The 703-nt window shown below is 41.0% G+C and overlaps 1 protein-coding gene across 1 annotated transcript in view; it reads right to left on the reverse strand.

Annotated features, from left to right (window-relative positions):
- Positions 1-3: 3 nt before the first annotated feature.
- Positions 4-703, reverse strand: part of LOC107574012 (ectonucleotide pyrophosphatase/phosphodiesterase family member 2-like) — a gene marked incomplete at its 3' end in the record, with an annotated part of 33,202 nt that continues 32,502 nt past the window's right edge. Inside the window, exon 23 of the mRNA XM_016260484.1 lies at positions 4-25. Within this exon, the coding sequence (XP_016115970.1) occupies positions 4-25 (22 nt within the window). The remainder of the gene's footprint in view (positions 26-703) is intronic.

Genomic DNA, 703 nt, shown 5'->3' on the forward strand with positions numbered 1-703 from the left:
AGCGAGACTCGTCCTCCCGACTCTGCAGAAAAACACAGGGTTATTGCTCTCTGGCGTTCATTTAACAAGCCACAGAAGGGTTTGAAATAAGCTGAATCAGGAATCTGAGATGGGAAATATCAAAATTTAAAAAAGCCACAGAAATTATATGGGTCTCGGATTTTCCCCCTGAAATTCAAATATAAAATATCTTTATATAAATTCTAATATTTTAATTCAAAGAGTCAAATGATCAAATTGAAACACTGGAAATCAAATAATCAAATGTCAATAGATGCCATCCAGCAGGATATAGAGCTGAGGTAATGTTGAGATGTGATTAGGTGTGAGCAGTTGTGTAAGCGGTGTAAAGGTGAAGCCAGAGGGTTTTATTTTAACTCTATCCGCCCCTCAGCACTGACTCACTGTCTGAACCGCAGACTTTGGCAAACTCAACTCTGTCCCATTGTGTTAAGAACATAATGACATTACAATCATTTACTCTGGTGAATCATAAAACAGTGTCACTGCGGCTTAATTAACAGCTCACTCTGTGTGTGTGTGTGTGTGTGTGTGTGTGTGTGAGAGAGTGTGTGTGAGTGAGTGTGTGTACTGGTTTATATATCCTGGTGGGGACTTAAACCTGACTACACACAGACTCATGGGGACTCGTGTCACGGTGGGGACCTAAATTGTGGACCACACGGGCACAAAAGAGTTAGGT

Source organism: Sinocyclocheilus grahami, unplaced genomic scaffold (genome assembly GCF_001515645.1).
Source record: "Sinocyclocheilus grahami isolate Dianchi unplaced genomic scaffold, SAMN03320097.WGS_v1.1 scaffold2090.1, whole genome shotgun sequence".
NCBI lineage: Eukaryota > Metazoa > Chordata > Actinopteri > Cypriniformes > Cyprinidae > Sinocyclocheilus > Sinocyclocheilus grahami.